The 20,445-nt window shown below is 41.3% G+C and overlaps 1 protein-coding gene across 3 annotated transcripts in view; it reads right to left on the reverse strand.

The window, feature by feature from the left end:
• The window catches only part of LOC129721147 (orexin receptor type 2-like), a 372,491-nt gene that overhangs the window by 51,471 nt on the left and 300,575 nt on the right, over positions 1-20,445 (reverse strand). For all 3 annotated transcript variants that reach the window (XM_055673351.1, XM_055673352.1, XM_055673350.1), the window contains exon 7: positions 364-502. In XM_055673351.1, coding sequence (XP_055529326.1) covers positions 364-502 — 139 coding nt within the window. The remainder of the gene's footprint in view (positions 1-363; positions 503-20,445) is intronic.

Genomic DNA, 20,445 nt, shown 5'->3' on the forward strand with positions numbered 1-20,445 from the left:
CTTCACTACTTGAGGTTGATCTTTCAGGTGTTTGGTAGCAATTTTCTCTCTACCTAAAATAAAAAAAAGACGTGTGTGTAATATTTCACACAGACAGAGCTAGGCTTCTGGTCTGGGCTCAAGAGAAGGCATGTTGAAATCATATATTGAATCTTGCACAACAACAAAAAATGAATTCTGTATACCAGTGCGAATTCGTGTTTGAGCTCGCAAAGATATTTGATTACTGTACTGGTACAGGTTCACGTGCGTACAATGAAATTTATTCGTCCCAGAGTAAAATCAAAGAACACAAAATTAAGCAATAACCCTTTAGATGATCAGATAGAATTGTGTTTCTGGGAGAGACACAACTTTACTTACGAGTACAAAAATACAAATTTCACTATGTAGAACGTTTTCTCCATTTCCTTGTCCCACGTGGCTACGCATTGGGTAAACAGTTTGATGTCGAAGCGCAACTTTTTCCGTCTCGTTGTCAGCACCAAAAACTCCGGAAGGTCTACAAGTGAACAAGAAAAAGGACAACAAGAAATGTTAGACACGGAATACGGTTTGATGTGGGTTACTTTTTATCGAGCAAAGGTAATCAATTTGGCTTCTGCTTGATCAACAGGACTTAAAATAAGCCCGATGGAAAAATATAAATGTCGTATGAAATAAATTAATTCAAAGTGTGTGCTGACCGGTGAATGACATATTTTTAATACAAATCTATTTTCAATTCAATATTGTAAATAAATGTCCGTCGAAAATTGTGGATTGGCTATCTACCATGAACCGTACAGCAACCTGTTTTAATAATAACCCCGCTGATATCAAAAACCGTTACAGAGAACTTTGATTACGAGCAATTCCGTGCGCTGCTCCAACCGGCGAAAACAAGGCCAAAAATGGCACAACAAAGTAACGGAAAATATCTGAATAAACAATCCGCTTTCCTCTCACCATAATTTTATTTTTTAAAGCCAGTTTACCGCCACTACAACAGGATGAACAATCTCCATGCATTTTTACCCTGCCGTCCGAATCGTTGCATAAACATCTAAATTGTACAGCATTTGTGTGTGATCCAACAATCCGCTTTCACCTTGCCCTTGGCTTATAGCTTTATCCATTTATCCGCGAATAGCAAGCCTCACCCCACAAAGCACTGAGAACCGTGCACCGTGTTTTCGGAGTTTTTCCTCAGGAAGCAGTCGTCCGTTTAGCGCGAAACAGCAAATGACACGAGTGTTGGAAAAAATGTACAGGTAGATGTAAATTTATGCAAACGAATCACTGTTTTTATTTTCATTTTCATCCTCCCCAGCTGTGGGCGATGAGCTAAAGACAAACATAACGAGATCGGATAGGAGAGCAGCGAAGACCCCAAGCGCGGTTTGTGCGTCACAAAACTATTGCCCATCACGCCCTATGAATCTAATAGGTGGGTAAAAGCAGGACTGAACTTTGCTAAAAGCTTGAAAAGTTCAAGGTTGGCCTCATCATTTCCAGCGCAACAGTAGAAAATTTATTTATCGGTAGCAATCGAACAGTTTCGAGTACGACAGTGAAGTGTAACTTATTTTTACTGTGGCAAGTACCGAACAGTCAGTACCAGTTTACCAACAAAAGGTTTTTTTTCACCATTTTCATTTCTCGCTGAACATGTGAAAAGGGCCCAAGTGTCATATGTAAACAAGCCACAATTTCACGTTTTTCAATGAATACAAGCTTAATCTACTCGTACAAATAAGATTGTTTGATTAAGAGTAAATTCTTTTATCAATAAATCTTATTGGTAAGAGCAGATTTCGCTTGTATTGATCAAAAAACGAGAAAATTTGGCTTGTTTACATATGGCACATGGGCCCTTTTCACATGTTTGGCGAGATTTGTAGTCCTGCTTGTTCTGACGCTATCACGAGCAGGACCGGGTTACTTCTAGCTGATTGAAAATAGCCGGTCTGTACTTCTCTGCAGAGCGAAATGGAAAAGTCACTTTTGAAATACACGTTGACTTACAGTTGCTTGAAACGGAGACCACTTTGGGATCAAAACGGAGTCGATTGGTTCCGCAGCACCGAAGGTCAATGGGGGTAGGCTCCAGAGCTTAAAGGCTTTGCCTTTGATTATTGTCAATTTCTCACACAGCCAGTATGTTGGAACGGATTAGCCTGAGAGGGTTTCATACAGAGAACGATGATGGGTTGACTCTTAGCAGAAATTTGCAGTTAGCAGGAAGTTCAGAATTGAAATAGCAAAGTAAAAACTGTGGTATATATTTTTTTCTGTTCATCTATTATTTATTTGACACGGCACAAATACAATTTAATGTTTAACGGCGCCAATTATATCTGGTAGCTTACTTTCTAAAGTATCTTAATAACTAAAAGCAAATTTTTTATCCTCGCTGCCGACTACGAGCTGAAACTAAATGTAACTTAAAGCTATAATATTTTGCATTAAAAGCACTGCACAGTGGTCCAATAAGGCAAAAAGTGGAACTTAATTTCATAGCACCTTTCAACTTTATCCTAGCTTAATAGTGTCTTCGGAGCAATTGTTTGTATGAATGACTCGCATAATTGCAAATTGTCAAAAAATATGAAAAGTGTACTATACTTAAAATAAAAAAAATAACTTTTTTGTGTTAAGAGATAGAAGAATAGTTTTATCAGCAAAGTTGTAGAAAATTCGAAAATATGAAACTTTTTTGAACAAATGAAAATCCTATCTCTTTTCGGTGCAAAGTTATAAAGTACACTACATGGAACTTATTTAAAAGTTAGTTTTTTGTACTTAACTTTTGTTAGTTGCATTCTACACGAAAGTGTAGTTCGGAGGAATTGTTAGAGCATACAAAACACACATTTTTGCCGAAGACCATATATCTCCAGGACTTTTCCTTACAAAGTTATATCATATTTTAGCTTAATTTTTCGATAACTTCAAGAACGTATAGGTTAAAAAGGGGCAAGTGGAATCATGATGTCAATACTTTTCCTTGAAGTTAAGCTGAAGTACTATAAACTTCTTTAGGTTCCATTTGTCCCAATTCACCCATTTTTGAGTACGGCGAGCATATGTCACTGTAGGTTTTCATATATCAAAAATACTAACTTTTTTGTGTTTAGAGGTAGAGGAATGGTTTATTCGGCAATGTTTTAGAACGTGCAAAAATATGAAACTTTGTTGAACAAACAAAATTTCTATCTTCATTGGGAACAGAGTTACAGAGTATTTCATGTAAAAGTTACTTGAAAGTTAGTTTTTTGTACTTAACTTTTGTTAGTTACATTTTACAAAAAAACGTTGTTCTAAAGAAGCATTTGGGCATACAAAATACACGTTTTTGTTGAAGGCCACACATCTCTAGGACTTATCCTTACAAAGATATAGCACATTTCAGCATATTTTTTCGATAATTTTAAGAACGTATAAATAAAAAAGGGGCAAGTGGAATCATGATGTCAATTCTTTTTCTCAAAGTTTAGCTCAAGTGCTCAAAACTACTATAAGTTCCATCCGTCCCAATCCACCTAATCTTTATTCTATACGTTGTTGAAGTTATCGAAAAAATATGCTGAAATGCGCTATAACTTTGTAAGGAAAAGTCCTAGAGATGTGTGGTCTTCAACAAAAACGTGTGTTTTGTATGCTCAAATGCTTCTTTAGAACAACGTTTTCTTGTAAAATGTAACTAACAAAAGTTAAATACAAAAAACTAACTTTTAAGTAACTTTTACATGAAATACTCTGGAACTCTGTTCCCAACGAAGATAGAAATTTTGTTTGTTCAACAAAGTTTCATATTTTTATACGTTCTAAAACTTTGCCGAATAAACCATTTCTCTATCTCTTAACACAAAAAAGTTAGTATTTTTAATATATGAAAACCTACAGTGACATATGCTCGCCGTACTCAAAAATGGGTGAATTGGGACAAATGTAACCTAAAGAAGTTTATAGTACTTCAGCTTAACTTCAAGGAAAAGTATTGACATCATGATTCCACTTGCCCCTTTTTAACCTATACGTTCTTGAAGTTATCGAAAAAATAAGCTAAAATATGATATAACGTTGTAAGGAAAAGTCCTGGAGATATATGGTCTTCGGCAAAAATGTGTGTTTTGTATGCTCTAACAATTCCTCCGAACTACACTTTCGTGTAGAATGCAACTAACAAAAGTTAAGTACAAAAAACTAGCTTTTAAATAAGTTCCATGTAGTGTACTTTATAACTTTGCACCGAAAAGAGATAGGATTTTCATTTGTTCAAAAAAGTTTCATATTATCGAATTTTCTACAACTTTGCTGATAAAACTATTCTTCTATCTCTTAACAAAAAAAAAGTAATTTTTTTTTATTTTAAGTATAGTACACTTTTCATATTTTTTGACAATTTGCAATTATGCGGGTCATTCATACAAACAATTGCTCCGAAGACACTATTAAGCTAGGTTGAAGTTGAAAGGCGCTATGGAATTAAGTTCCACTTTTTGCCTTATTGGACCACTGTGCACTGGTTTACTGTATGATGGTTTTCATTGCCATAGGTAAGCACATGTTCCGCTGCTGGGCCAAGATATTACGGACTGGCATATTGGGTTGTCTCCCTCGGGCCTTGAGAGTATCGTGCGGGTCTGATTGCTGTTTCCGAATCCGGGGTCTTAACGTGTTCTTGTCGTTAGGCTGGATGCAGGCGGAAGGGGGTAGGACTAAACTGGGGCGTGGATGGATTTCAGGAAAACGTATATAAGGGACATGTAGGATAGGTCACGGCTCGCCAAGACATCACGAACAGGAACAGCCGACTGCCCACCTTCGGCCTGCAGGGAAGCTATTAATTTAGACCTGGCGTCACGGTGTACAGGGCATGACCAAACAACGTGCTTTATGTCGTGATAACCTTCACCACAGGCACAGATACCACTTTCCCCGAGCCCAACACGACGGAGATGCGCGTCAAATCTATAGTGATTGGACATAAGCCGGGACATCACGCAAATGAAATCCCGACCTACATCCAACCCCTTGAACCACGGGTTCGTCGACACCTTGGGGATTATGGAATGTAACCACCTTCCCAGTTCCCCTCTGGTCCAAGCATTTTGCCAACTGATGGACGTATTCTGACGTACAAATGAGAAAAATTCATTAAAGGCAATTGGTCTTTCATAAATTCCACCGTTTGTTGCGCCCACCTTAGCCAAAGAGTCCGCTTTCTCCTTGCCCGGTATCGAGCAGTGAGAAGGGACCCACGCTAAAGTAATCTGATACGATTTTTCGGATAAAGCACTCAGATGTTCCCGTATTTTCCCCAGGAAATACGGAGACTGCTTAACATCTTTCATCGATCGGAGAGCCTCAATGGAACTGAGACTGTCCGTAAAGATGAAATAATGGTCCGTGGGCATTTTTTCGATAATCCCTAGGGTGTACTGAATTGCAGCCGATTCTGCGACGTAAACAGAAGCAGGATTATCAAGCTTATGGGAGACGGTTAAATTGTTATTGAAAATACCGAAGCCAGTGAACCCATCAAGAAGTGATCCGTCAGTGTAGAACATATTGTCGCAGTTGATGTTTCGATATTTATTGGAAAAAATTTTGGGGATCTGCTGCACGCGTAAATGATCCGGGATTCCACGAGTTTCTTCTATCATGCATGTATCGAAAAACACAGTAGAATCAGAAGTATTTGATAAGTCGACACGATTTGGAATATTCGAAGAAGGGTGAATATTTTGGGACATGTGATTGAAATACAATGTCATAAAACGGGTTTGAGAATTAAGTTCGATTAACCTTTCAAAATTTTCAATCACGGGACGGTTCAAGACCTCACATTTGATTAGAATACGAGAAGACAGGCTCCAGAAGCGGTTTTTCAATGGTAGTACTCCAGCTAAGACCTCCAAACTCATCGTATGGGTCGACTGCATGCAACCCAAGGCGATACGCAAACAACGATATTGTATTCGCTCCAGTTTGATCAAATGTGTGTTTGCTGCGGAGCGGAAGCAGAAACACCCGTACTCAATAACAGACAGTATCGTTGTTTGGTAAAGCCTTATAAGGTCTTCTGGGTGGGCTCCCCACCATTGTCCGGTTATTGTACGAAGAAAATTCACTCTTTGTTGACATTTTTGCATCAGATACCTCACGTGACAACCCCAGGTGCCTTTAGAGTCGAACCAAACACCAAGATATTTGTGTACCAAAACCTGAGAAATCGTTTTACCCATTAATTGTGTTTGAAGCTGAGCAGGTTCATGCTTCCTAGAAAAAACTACTATCTCAGTCTTCTCCGGAGAGAATTCGATACCTAGCTGTAAAGCCCAAGCAGACAAATTGTCCAAGGTATCCTTGCAAATCGGCAGCTTTGGCTCCTGTAACAGAGATTACACTGTCGTCTGCAAGTTGTCTTATCGTGCATGAATTTGCCAGACATTCGTCGATGTCATTTACATAAAAGTTGTAAAGAAGGGGGCTTAAACATGAGCCCTGGGGAAGACCCATGTAGCTAATGCGAAAAGTTGCCAAATCGCCGTGCGTAAAATGCATGTGCTTTTCGGACAGCAAATTGTGCAAATATTGTTCAAAATTGGAGAAAATCCTTGTCGGTGAAGTTTACCCGAAAGAATGTCAATAGAAACGGAATCAAAAGCCCCCTTAATGTCCAAGAACGCAGACGCTATTTGTTCTTTGCGAGCATACGCCAGCTGAATATCTGTTGAAAGCAACGCAAGACAATCATTCGTCCCTTTGGCACGGCGGAAGCCAAATTGAGTATCTGATAGTAGACCATTTGATTCGACCCAATGGTCTAAACGACGGAGTATCATTTTTTCCATCAATTTCCGGATACAGGATAGCATTGCAATCGGCCTATAAGAGTTGTGATCAGAAGCTGGTTCCCCTGGTTTTTGGATGGCGATCACCTTCACTTGCCTCCAATCCTGCGGTACAATGTTTTGCTCCAGGAACTTATTGAACAGGTTCAACAAGCGCCTCTTGGCATTGCCGGGTAGATTCTTCAACAAGTTGAATTTGATTCTATCTAACCCAGGTGCGTTATTGTTACAGGACAGGAGGGCAACTGAAAATTCTGCCATCGTGAAAGGTGACTCTATCGCGTCGTGACCCGGAGACGTATCGCGGACAAAGTTTTGCGCAGGAACAGAGTCCGGACATACTTTCCTGGCAAAATCAAATATCCACCTACTTGAAGACTCCTCGCTTTCGTTGACCGTTACGCGATTCCGCATTCTTCGGGCTGTGTTCCAAAGAGTGCTCATCGATGTCTCCCTCGACGTCTCGTTCACGAACCGACGCCAATATCCGCGTTTCTTTGCTTTAGCCAGGCTTTTAAGCTTGGTATTAAGCTCCGAATACCGTATATAGTCGTCGGGTATACCTCCCTTCTGGAAGGCCAAAAACGCGTCGGATCTTTTCGTGTAGACATCGGAGCACTCTTTGTCCCACCACGGAGTTGGAGGCCGCTCTTTGATCGTTACGCCGGGATATTTCTTCGTTTGGGCTTGCAACGCGGCGTCGAGGATTAAGCCCGCGAGGAGGTTGTATTCTTCAAGTGGTGGGTGATGTTGAATCGACTCGACCGCTTTTGAAATCATTTCCTCGTATAACTTCCAATCGACATTCCGTGTGAGGTCATACGGAATGTCAATTGGTCGCATGCGAGTTGACCCGTTAGTAATTGAAATAAGAATAGGCAGTTGGTCGCTACCGTGAGGATCGAGGATTACCTTCCATGTGCAATCCAACCGTAGCGACGTCGAACATAAGGATAGATCCAAAGCGCTTGGGCGCGCTGGAGGTTTCGGGATACGTGTCATTTCACCGTTGTTCAAAATAGTCATGTCGAAGTCATCGCAAAGGTTATAGATTAAAGAGGAGCGGTTATCATTGTAGGGGGAACCCCAAGCCACACAATGAGAGTTGAAGTCTCCCAAAATCAAACGTGGCGAGGGAAGAAGTTCTATTAAATCAAAGAGCAACCGTTGCCCAACCTGTGCTCTGGGAGGAATATATATTGAGGCAATACAAAGCTCTTTACCTTGTATTGTCATTTGACATGCGACAACTTCGATGCCTGGAATCGAGGGGAGGTTAATACGATAGAAAGAATAGCACTTTTTAATCCCTAAAAGTACTCCTCCATATAGGGTGTCTCGATCAAGGCGAATAATATTAAAATCATGGAAGTTGAGATCAATATTTGAAGTAAGCCAAGTTTCACAAAGGGAAAATGCATCGCATTTGTTTCTATTTATTAAAACTTTAAATGAATCCATTTTTGGTAAAATACTTCGGAAATTGCACTGTAAGACAGAGATAGCATCCTTCGTATACGCAGATGAATTAGACATCGAAGGATACAATCGCTGCAAGGAGGGGCCATTGGGCAGTCAACTGCTTCAAAAATGATCTAACCGTTGGGAGGAATGCTGTAAGAAAATTTTTAATTGGATCGGGTACATTGAAAGTTTCAAAAATCCAGTCCACAATGTAAGAAAATTTCACTAATCCAGAGTTTGTTTCATCAACTGGGAGTGCAAAAGGAACAACTGGGGTCTTAGATGTTCCAGGCAGTGCTGGGAACTCCTTCTGGGACTTTAAGTTTGCAAGCCCAGGAGGAGTTTGCTTCGGTTTTTCCGCAGCACTGTTTGGTTTGTTTGTAACTTTCATTTCACTTTGGGAAATCTTAGGACCTTTTTGGGGAAGTTTAGGAGAGGAAATATTTTTCCTCTTTCTAGACGCCCCAGGATTGGCATAAGATGTTCCCGCTGGTGAATCGGTTTCATCAGAGGACAACAGATCAAAGGGGTTCGATGTTATTGTAGAAGTGATCACGGTCTTCTTCAGCATCTCAGCGTAAGATCGCTTTGAACGCTCCTTAAGTGACCGCTTGATTTTATCTCTGCGCTGCATGTACACCGGGCATGTGGAGAGCTCATGCTGATTTTCCCCGCAGTGAATACATTTTTCAGCATTCACACTGCAAGAATCGTCCGCATGAGTTTCTCCACACTTGCTACATCGTGCCTTATTGCAGCAGTAGGCGGCTGTGTGGCCTAGCTGCTTGCAATTGGTGCAATTCATAACACGGGGTACATACAATCGCACAGGCAGACGAACCCGATCGATCGAGACGTGGCTAGGGAGAGCAGATCCGGCAAACGTAACACGAAACGAGTCTGACGGAGTGTACACTTTTGTGCCGTTGACAAGAGACACAGACCGCAAATGCTTGCAATCTATGATCTTTACTTTTACGTCGTGACACAAAGCATTTTTGAAGCAGCCAAAACCGCTTGCCAAGATACACTCGACCGACAGACTCGAATCGGTTATGACACCGTCGATCTTCACGTCTCGTGCGGGTATATAAACGCGATACTCGCGTGTGAAAAGCTCGGAGCGAGCAATAGCGTTGGCCTGTTCCAGGTCGCTGACCACGACACGGAGCTTGTTGGGTCTGACCTTGGAGATTTCGGTCACGGCCTTGTACCCCTCCGTCAGGTCTTTCGAAATCTGCAGGATGTTTAACGGTTTCGATTTCGGTCCTGCTTTTGGCCAAAAGAAAACAGTAAAGCTGCCCTGAGATCCGTCCGGGTAAAGCCTGGGGCGAGGGGGACTGGAGAATTAACAGAGGAAGGGTTGGCAGGAGGGACAGGGTCGAAGGGGTTCGGGGATGGTGGCACGGGAGGCGAGGGATCTACATCCATCGCGCTAAATCTAGCGCACTAGCGTCGACAGAACACGTACCTCTTTACTTCTCCTTTCAGCAGGGTTGGTTGTCCGAACGGTCGAAGCTGCAGCCGTTACAGCCAGCAGCACCAATACAGCAGCTCCAAACAGCCACCAGCAGCGAGCCGGGTGTGTGATCACTCAGCACAGCGACACAACTCGCTGTCAACTGTTGGCTTCTTCTTTTTCCTCCTTTGTGTTGAGATTCTCGTCCACTGCTCTAGCACAAATCACTTAGCAGCCAAATCGGCTTACGCACTAGCAAACAGCCACGATGCGAAACAGTTGCACAAAGGCGGGCGACCTTGAACCTTCACTCGACCAGGCAAACAATGCCAACACTTGCTCGAGCGTCTTTTGTTTTATATTCTTTCGGAGCGATCACCAAACACGTCATTCCGTCAGACTCGTTTCGCGTTACGTTTGCCGGATCTGCACTCCCTAGCCACGTCTCGATCGACCGGGTTCGTCTGCCTGTGCGATTGTATGTACCCCGTGTTATGAATTGCACCAATTGCAAGCAGTTAGGCCACACAGCCGCCTACTGCTGCAATAAGGCACGATGTAGCAAGTGTGGGGAGACTCATGCGGAAGATTCTTGCAGTGTTAATGCTGAAAAATGTATTCACTGTGGGGAAAACCAGCATGAGCTCTCCACATGCCCGGTGTACATGCAGCGTAGAGATAAAATCAAGCGGTCACTTAAGGAGCGTTCAAAGCATTCTTATGCTGAGATGCTGAAGAAGACCGTGACCACTTATACCATAACATCGAACCCCTTTGATCTGTTGTCCTCTGATGAAACCGATTCTGACGATTCATCAGCGGGAACATCTTATGCCAATCCTGGGGAGTCTAGGAAGAGGAAAAATGTTTCTTCTCCTAAACTTCCCCAAAAAGGTCCTAAGATTTCCCAAAGTGTAATGAAAAGTACGAACAAACCAAACAGTGCAGCGGAAAAACCGAAGCAAACTCCTCCTGGGCTTGCAAATTTAAAGTCCCAGAAGGAGTTCCCAGCACTGCCAGGAACATCTAAAACCCCAGTTGTTTCTTTTGCACATCCAGTTGATGAAACAAACTCTGGATTAGTGAAATTTTCTGACATTGTGGACTGGATTTTCTTACAGCATTCCTCCCAACAGTTAGATCATTTTTGAAGCAGTTGACTGCCCAATGGCCCCTTCTTGCAGCGATTGTATTCTTCGATGCCTAATTTATCCGCGTATATGAAGGATTCTATCTCTGTCTTACAGTGGAATTGTAGAAGTATTTTACCAAAAATTGATTCGTTTAAAGTTTTGATAAATAGAAACAAATGCGATGCATTTTCCCTTTGTGAAACTTGGCTTACTTCAAATATTGATCTCAACTTCTATGATTTTAATATTATTCGCCTTGATCGAGACACCCCATATGGAGGAGTACTTTTAGGGATTAAAAAGTGCTATTCTTTCTATCGTATTAATCTCCCCTCGATTCCAGGCATCGAAGTTGTCGCATGTCAAATGACAATACAAGGTAAAGTGCTTTGTATTGCCTCAACATATATTCCTCCCAGAGCACAGGTTGGGCAACGGCTGCTCTTTGATTTAATAGAACTTCTTCCCTCGCCACGTTTGATTTTGGGAGACTTCAACTCTCATGGCGTGGCTTGGGGTTCCCCTTACAATGATAACCGCTCCTCTTTAATCTATAACCTTTGCGATGACTTCGACATGACTATTTTAAACAACGGCGAAATGACACGTATCCCGAAACCTCCAGCGCGCCCAAGCGCTTTGGATCTATCCTTATGTTCGACGTCGCTACGGTTGGATTGCACATGGAAGGTAATCCTCGATCCTCACGGTAGCGACCATTTGCCTATTCTTATTTCAATTAATAACGGGTCAACTCGCATGCGACCAGTTGACATTCCGTATGACCTCACACGGAATGTCGATCGGAAGTTATACGAGGAAATGATTTCAAAAGCGGTCGATTCGATTCAACATCATCCACCACTTGAAGAATACAACCTCCTCGCGGGCTTGATTCTCGACGCCGCGTTGCAAGCCCAAACGAAGAAATATCCTGGCGTAACGATTAAAGAACGGCCTCCCACTCCGTGGTGGGACCAAGAGTGCTCCGATGTCTACACGCAAAGATCCGACGCGTTTTTGGCCTACCAGAAGGGAGGTATACCTGGCGACTATATACGGTATTCGGAGCTTGATACCAAGCTTAAAAGCTTGGCTAAAGCAAAGAAACGCGGATATTGGCGTCGGTTCGTGAACGAGACGTCGAGGGAGACATCGATGAGCACTCTTTGGAACACAGCCCGAAGAATGCGGAATCGCGTAACGGTCAACGAAAGCGAGGAGTCTTCAAGTAGGTGGATATTTGATTTTGCCAGGAAAGTATGTCCGGACTCTGTTCCTGAGCAAAATTTTGTTCGTGATGCGTCTCCGGGCCACGACGCGATAGAATCACCTTTTACGATGGCAGAATTTTCAGTTGCCCTCATGTCCTGTAACAATAACGCGCCTGGGTTAGATAGAATCAAATTCAACTTGTTGAAGAATCTACCCGGCAATGCCAAGAGGCGTTTGTTGAACTTGTTCAATAAGTTCCTGGAGCAAAACATTGTACCGCAGGATTGGAGGCAAGTGAAGGTGATCGCCATCCAAAAACCAGGGAAACCAGCTTCTGATCACAACTCTTATAGGCCGATTGCAATGCTATCCTGTATCCGGAAATTGATGGAAAAAATGATACTCCGTCGTTTAGACCATTGGGTCGAATCAAATGGTCTACTATCAGATACTCAATTTGGCTTCCGCCGTGTCAAAGGGACGAATGATTGTCTTGCGTTGCTTTCAACAGATATTCAGCTGGCGTATGCTCGCAAAGAACAAATGGCATCTGCGTTCTTGGACATTAAGGGGGCTTTTAATTCCGTTTCTATTGACATTCTTTCGGGTAAACTTCACCGACGAGGATTTTCTACAATTTCGAACAATTTTTTGCACAATTTGTTGTCCGAAAAGCACATGCATTTTACGCACGGCGATTTGGCAACTTTTCGCATTAGCTACATGGGTCTTCCCCAGGGCTCATGTTTAAGCCCCCTTCTTTACAACTTTTATGTAAATGACATCGACGAATGTCTGGCAAATTCATGCACGATAAGACAACTTGCAGACGACAGTGTAATCTCTGTTACAGGAGCCAAAGCTGCCGATTTGCAAGGACCATTGCAAGATACCTTGGACAATTTGTCTGCTTGGGCTTTACAGCTAGGTATCGAATTCTCTCCGGAGAAAACTGAGATAGTAGTTTTTTCTAGGGAGCATGAACCTGCTCAGCTTCAAACACAATTAATGGGTAAAACGATTTCTCAGGTTTTGGTACACAAATATCTTGGTGTCTGGTTCGACTCTAAAGGCACCTGGGGTTGTCACGTGAGGTATCTGATGCAAAAATGTCAACAAAGAGTGAATTTTCTTCGTACAATAACCGGACAATGGTGGGGAGCCCACCCAGAAGACCTTATAAGGCTTTACCAAACAACGATACTGTCTGTTATTGAGTACGGGTGTTTCTGCTTCCGCTCCGCAGCAAACACACATTTGATCAAACTGGAGCGAATACAATATCGTTGTTTGCGTATCGCCTTGGGTTGCATGCAGTCGACCCATACGATGAGTTTGGAGGTCTTAGCTGGAGTACTACCATTGAAAAACCGCTTCTGGAGCCTGTCTTCTCGTATTCTAATCAAATGTGAGGTCTTGAACCGTCCCGTGATTGAAAATTTTGAAAGGTTAATCGAACTTAATTCTCAAACCCGTTTTATGACATTGTATTTCAATCACATGTCCCAAAATATTCACCCTTCTTCGAATATTCCAAATCGTGTCGACTTATCAAATACTTCTGATTCTACTGTGTTTTTCGATACATGCATGATAGAAGAAACTCGTGGAATCCCGGATCATTTACGCGTGCAGCAGATCCCCAAAATTTTTTCCAATAAATATCGAAACATCAACTGCGACAGTATGTACTACACTGACGGATCACTTCTTGATGGGTCCACTGGCTTCGGTATCTTCAATAACAATTTAACCGTCTCCCATAAGCTCGATAATCCTGCTTCTGTTTACGTCGTAGAATTAGCTGCAATTCAGTACACCCTAGGGATTATCGAAAAAATGCCCACGGACCATTATTTCATCTTTACGGACAGTCTCAGTTCCATTGAGGCTCTCCGATCGATGAAAGATGTTAAGCAATCTCCGTATTTCCTGGAGAAAATACGGGAACATCTGAGTGCTTTATCCGAAAAATCTCTTAAGATTACCTTAGCGTGGGTCCCTTCTCACTGCTCGGTACCGGGCAATGAGAAAGCGGACTCTTTAGCTAAGGTGGGCGCAACAAACGGTGGAATTTATGAAAGACCAATTGCCTTTAATGAATTTTTCTCATTTGTACGTCAGAATACGATCATCAGTTGGCAAAATGCTTGGACCAGAGGGGAACTGGGAAGGTGGTTACATTCCATAATCCCCAAGGTGTCGACGAACCCGTGGTTCAAGGGGTTGGATGTAGGTCGGGATTTCATTTGCGTGATGTCCCGGCTTATGTCCAATCACTATAGATTTGACGCGCATCTCCGTCGTGTCGGGCTCGGGGAGAGTGGTATCTGTGCCTGTGGTGAAGGTTATCACGACATAGAGCACGTTGTTTGGTCATGCCCTGTACACCGTGACGCCAGGTCTAGATTAATAGCTTCCCTGCAGGCCGAAGGTAGGCAGCCGGCTGTTCCTGTTCGTGATGTCTTGGCGAGCCGTGACCTATCCTACATGTCCCTTATATACGTTTTCCTGAAATCCATCCACGCCCCAGTTTAGTCCTATCCCCTTCCGCCTACATCCAACCAAACGACAAGAACACGTTAAGACCCCGGATCCGGAAACAGCAATCAGACCCGCACGATACTCTCAAGGCCCGTGGGAAACAACCCAATATGCCAGTCCGTAATATCTTGGCCCAGCAGCGAAACAAATTCAATATGCTGCTTACCTATGGCAATGAAAACCATCAAACAGCAAACCTGTGCTTTTAATGCAAAATATTCTAGCTTTAAGTTAGATTTAGTTTCAGCTCGTAGTCGGCAGCGAGGATAAAAAATTTGCTTTTAGTTATTAAGATACTTTAGAAAGTAAGCTACCAGATATAATTGGCGTCGTTAAACATTGAATTGTATTTGTGCCGTGTCAAATAAACTATAGATGAAAAAAAAAAATCACCAAACACGTCCGATACTGATGCGTGTTCGGCACAGAATGAGTGGTATATTTGTTCGCAAATAATTTTTGTTTTGTTTTCAATTTATCATAAAAATATGCATGGCATGGATTGAGCGCCCAAAGTAAAACCTGTACGCTACATTCCGTTTCGGGAAGTTTCGAAATACTATTCATGCAATACAGACCTCCAGCCAGCTGTAAGGTTACATAATAATTTTGGGGCTAGCACTACAATTCTACTGACACTCTACATACAGCAGTCTATCCCGTGCACAAAGGGACTCGAATATCCGACGACTGGTTTGTTGGACCAACATCTAACTTAGAAAAACTGCAACGACAAGCATCTTTAGCCTTCATCTATATGAGAATTAGAGGAAAACAACATAGCGGACAAACAATGGCCCGGTTCTTCGAAATTGTTAAAACATACACAGTACCGAAAAATGAAATTTACAACTAATACAAATGAAAGCACATATCGGTTTCTAGCACATAAAGTGAAAAACTTATATAATTTCACACCGTTAATAATGCACAATACAGAATCGTTTGATACCATGTAAATTTGAACGTTAAGTGATCACGGTGCTCCCACAGACCGTTATTATAAAATAAATGCACCAAAGAGTACACCATTCGATACGTTATGACGTCCAAAATGTCTGGACAAAATTTCAAAATCATCGTACGGTACATTTTTAAGTAATGCCCTTTTGAAGGTCGTAAAGTACAAAAAAGTGATATAAAAACGACGAAATACTTATTGTAAAGCACGTTTCTCAACCACCATTTTATGAAATAACTTCCAAAATAGTTTTCACATTCCAAGTATTATATTTCAAGACATTAACAATTGGTGGAAAAATTTATTTGAAAATCCCACAGTGCACAGTGGTCTAAGCCCGAAAAATCTTGATCGTCCTAGATTTGACTGTGAAAAATTGATTTTATGTACTCAATGTCTTCAGCAAAACTGTTCCATAGAACAAGGCCTTACTTTTGGCGTTTTTAGTTTTTCGATCAATTCACCTAACAGTGAGATGAAAATAATATTTTTTCTAATTTTCAATATACCAGATTGTTTCCTTTAGCAAAGTTGTGGAAAATTTTAGAAGAAAAACAATTGCTGAATACTGCGATGTCCTATCTGTACGCTGGACACGACAAAATAGAGTTTTTTGTGGAACACCCCTCCTTAAAATCATTTTTTTGTCTTTAACTTTATCTATGATTGTCAAAACATTAAGTTTTATAAAGTCTTAAGAGAATGTTAGTTGAATGAATAAAATCTTAGAACATTTTGCATTGTTTTGACCACTACATAAATAAATTAACAATATATTCATTTACATGGCATGTGAATATAATGCCACACGGAATATTACATGGTTTCCAATGCTCCATATATGTGCATTTAAAGAAATGTAAATTTTTTTCACTGTGTAGCAAGAACACAAAAATCTATTTATATAAAGGACAATTAGTATGTATGAATGCTAGGACCAATTTATGCCAAGTTTGATACGATCTTCTTTTATAAAGGAGGTGTTCATAGAAGTTTAAAAAAAAAGGAATGGACAACCCTTTAAGGAGAGGGGGTTAAAAATTAAGATTTTTCGTGCATTATGGGAACTTTCTACTTAATTCGATGACTTTCGGGCTCTTGGTCTTTTGTTAATGCCAGAAGTTGATTTCCGGAGACCGGAACATGATGACTGATGCCATTTTCAAATCTAAGATGGCGACTTCCGGTTCGGAAGTAACATGAAGCTGTGGAAAATATTCATAAATCCCCCAAATAGTGGTACTTCCGGAACCAGGATGACGCATAGAAAGTGGAAATTGGTGTCCGAAGACATTTTTACATTTTGAGATGGCGACTTCCGGTTTCTGGACATTTGCGAAAATCGAGTATTTACTGCAATTTGCATGTTCTCGGAATCAGGACAACATTCAAAGACCAAATTACGATGTTCGACACGATTTTTAAGTCCAGGATGGCGATGAAACCGGATCATGAAAACTGAGTAAATTTGAGGATGTAATACTCAAATACTCCTCTGCATTGATATTTTCGGAGCTGACACGACTGCCCATCAATGCATAACAGTTCCATGTGAATTTTTATCACTTTTGAGATAACCCTCAAATCTTCTTCACATTACTTGTTCTCTCAAAAATTCACAAGAAAAATCTATGTTGCTAAAATGATAAAATATATAAATTTAGGTCAGTCCCATGTTACAAATAAACGCAAAACAGGCTCAGACCCGAAATTTTAGAATATTATAGACGTAACTTTCATTAAAAGACCAATTTAAAACAAAAATAACTTTTTTGCATATAAAGGTATTCTGCCATATATTTACTTCGGATGAATGTATGTTTTAATTTTCTTTTTTTATTGAATCTATAGGAAGGAAAAAATGCAGTGGTCTACCTGCGTCTACTGCGTTTCACAAAGTTGTACGTTTTTGGCAATCCGACTCTTATGCGTTTATAGGCAGTCGAGTTTTCGCATAAATTCAGCTAATCTGGCATCAGACATCGCTAACCACAGAACCACGGGGACCACACACCAGGTTTATTTACCTTGCTCTCCAATAATTATATTTTCAGAACCAATAAAATGCCTTGAAGCGAAAGCTGGTGTCCGATAAAATGACGATCTTCAGTTTGCGGAAATTCAAAAACACCACCCAAGATACCTAGATATCTAAGAGATGGTGTTGAAAAATTTACCGTAACATTTGTACCAAAAATTTCTTCATGAAAAGGATTTTATCAACAGTGAAACGATATTTTTCGGTGTCCTGCTTATCAAATTAATCACTGTTGTTTCTATTGATGACCATATGGCTTTACCTAGGCTAAATTAACTTATAGTGGACCTCTTTCCTATAGAAGACCAAACTTCCATCGGGAAACATCTTATCCAGCCAATCTGCATCACAAACATTTATGAATTTCGATTTTGTTAAGAGAAATTGGATTAATCTGACGGTTGGTTCACTATGGGTTAATAGAGGAAAGGGGTCCACTATAGGTTAATCTACGCTACCAGGGCTGAGAAAAATCAATTTTACTACCGGAATTTTGTGAAAATTATAGCCTAAAAAGATTGGCCTAAAAATTTTCACTTTCAATGAACACAGCACACACTAGAATTTCATCTTTGAAACGTGCTGTCACACTCTGATGAAATCATTCAAGCGCATCGTTCACAACAAACAACAATATCGCACGCTAGCCTGGGGGCTAATGCGGTCTCGATCAACTAGATTAGTTAAGAGAATTCGTTATCGATATTGTTATTGGCACATTTTGCATGTTGTAGGATAAGTACAACGATACACCGTGCCCCAGTGCTGAGTCAAGAAAATTTCCAGCTCAAAAAGATCCTCGACCTGATCGGGAATCGAACCCGATATCCCAACCGTGTGGAAGAGAGCTAGCCGACCGACATCCCTAACCACAGAACCACTTTACACGGTGACAAAAAAGTCCGGTCACACTTTTTTGGGGTCGCCTGTAGCCTACACGTTGCATCTCTCTGGTGCCATCTATATGTCAAATGAAAAGGTTAACTTTGCTGCCCAAACTAGCAGAGTTTCGTTTCTGTGCAGTTAGTTTACATTGAGTTGTGAACCATGGAAGAGTTAAGAGCAGCTGTTATCGCTGAATATGTGAAAAGGTACAAACCCGGACGCATATTCAAACACCGAAAAGCGCTCGGAATCAACCGGAAATTCGTGTACCGGACCATGAATTGGTACCTTGAGACCGGAGGCACCGAGGACAAGGCACGATCTGGACGACCAAGGTCTGTGAGAACTCCAAGGCTGAAAAAGATTATACGAGACCGGATTCGCCGGAATCCCGCCCAAACTGCACGGAAGCTGGCCAGGAACCTTAAAATGAACCGAGAATCAATTCGCCTGCTTCTGCGCAAGGATTTAAAACTTACACCGTACAAAAAACAGGTGGTTCATGGGGTTACCAAGGCTACAAAGGACAAGAGGTACCAACGGTCGCGAGAGTTGCTCGGTTGGCGCGCAGATGACGAGATTATTTTTTCGGACGAGAAGCTGTTCGTTATGGAGCAAACAGTCAATCGCCAAAATGATCGAGTTTGGAGTGTGAGCCTCCAGCAAGCTCCTGCGGACAAGCTGAACGTTTCCCGGTTCCAAAATTAGACGTCAGTGATGGTTTGGGGAGCCATTCGCAAGAGAGGTAAACTGCCTCTTATTTTTATCGACAAAGGGGTCAAAATCAACGCAGCGTACTACCTGGACACGGTTTTGAATAAAAATGTTCTGCCTCAAGCTGAACTATTGTTTGAAGATGATTACTACTGCTTCCAGCAAGATGGCGCCCCATCCCACACCGCAAAGGTTGTTCAGGCGTGGTGTGAGGAAAACTTGACCGATTTCATTTCGAAGAATGAATGGCCTCCGTCGTCTTCGGATCTGAATCCACTAGATTATTTCGTGTGGGGATACATGATGTCGAAGCTGAACGACTATAAAATAACAAATTTGGAGCAATTCAAGCGAGAGAGCACGTGCGCGCCGCTTGCGACGACTTTCCGAGACGACTGAAGCTGGTTCGATCAGAGAATGGTGGTGTAATTCCGAGATACCGTCTGTGAAGTATCTTTATGACTTACTGAACAAAGCTATAAAAGCCAGATTCAGATTTTCTTCTTATTCTTTGAAATGTTGAGATTTTCCTGTGTGGCCGGACTTTTTTGTCACCCTGTACACTTCGCCTCTTCGCCACACATAGTTGTGGGTACCAAATAATCCTGTTTCGAAGATCGAGTAAGGTATGTATGTGTGCGGAAGTATGTGTATGTGTGTTCATTTCTTTCTTACGACAAACATATCTCGATTTTCTCAGCATCGGCTAAACCGTTTGATCTGAAGGTGCGTTCAAATGTTACGTAATATAATGTGATCAATTTATATGGAAACTGACATACTATCCGATTGTTTTCAACGGTTTGACTGATTTGAGTCCTTTGCGTTTGTTAGGATTTGCAGGCTAAATTTTTATCCAAAAATGTACTAAAAATTAAATGATAATTTCAGATGTTATAATTTCATTAATTCTTGCACGAGCTGTTGACAGAATCTACACACTTTTACACTACACATTTATTTCACTTCACTTTTTAATTCTATCACTTTTCACTTTTCACTTATCATTTACAAAGGCGCATTTCAACGCTTACAAAGCGCTTTTTTCAGTGCTTAGATGGACTGAAATAAAAGCGCAGTGTAAAAGTTCAAATGTTATGTTGAAACAACCAAATCCTAATGGTCCCTTGTGGAAACGCACACATTGCAGAATATCGGAAGTAATTGAAGGGAAGACAACGTAAGTTTTC

The sequence above is a fragment of the Wyeomyia smithii genome, chromosome 2 (genome assembly GCF_029784165.1).
Source record: "Wyeomyia smithii strain HCP4-BCI-WySm-NY-G18 chromosome 2, ASM2978416v1, whole genome shotgun sequence".
NCBI lineage: Eukaryota > Metazoa > Arthropoda > Insecta > Diptera > Culicidae > Wyeomyia > Wyeomyia smithii.